This window comes from Octopus bimaculoides, chromosome 30 (assembly GCF_001194135.2).
Source record: "Octopus bimaculoides isolate UCB-OBI-ISO-001 chromosome 30, ASM119413v2, whole genome shotgun sequence".
Classification (NCBI taxonomy): domain Eukaryota; kingdom Metazoa; phylum Mollusca; class Cephalopoda; order Octopoda; family Octopodidae; genus Octopus; species Octopus bimaculoides.
Genome location: NC_069010.1, coordinates 132449 through 132916, shown reverse-complemented (window position 1 = coordinate 132916; position 468 = coordinate 132449). Strand labels below are relative to the sequence as shown.

The window sequence follows — 468 nt, the reverse complement described above, 5'->3', positions numbered from 1 at the left end:
AGAGAAGACATCTAGAACACCTTTTATCATAAATGTGCCAACTTATGACAGACCTGGGTCTACACAACAATATAAAGTACATTATTCACCATCGTAAAGCCAATGAATCAAACAGACAGAGCATTAAATTGTATTCTTACCAGGTATACTACATGTTTCTATAGCTCGTTGACACTTGGGACAAGTTTTAAGCTCATTCTCATTTTTATAGCAATTTCTGCATATAACAGTGTGTTCACATGGTTGGAACTCCACTATAGGTTCTTTCTTTTTACACAGCAGACATCTGTGGAACAAAACAGAAACACATCCCACCAATAACATTCGTTTATAACAAGTATTGGATTGAGTACATATTTAGAGTACAAAATATTGAGACACTACAAGAACCCGCAAAAGTACATAAAAAAGTTCTTTAACCAATAACATAAATGCAGATATGTGTGTGTATATGAATGCTATGCTCAC

General features: G+C 34.2%; 1 protein-coding gene across 1 annotated transcript in view; it reads right to left on the bottom strand.

The window, feature by feature from the left end:
* LOC106870313 (E3 ubiquitin-protein ligase MIB1) overlaps nt 1–468 on the bottom strand; it is a 16639-nt gene that overhangs the window by 4983 nt on the left and 11188 nt on the right. Inside the window, exon 3 of the mRNA XM_014916335.2 lies at nt 141–286. Coding sequence (XP_014771821.2) covers nt 141–286 — 146 coding nt within the window. The remainder of the gene's footprint in view (nt 1–140; nt 287–468) is intronic.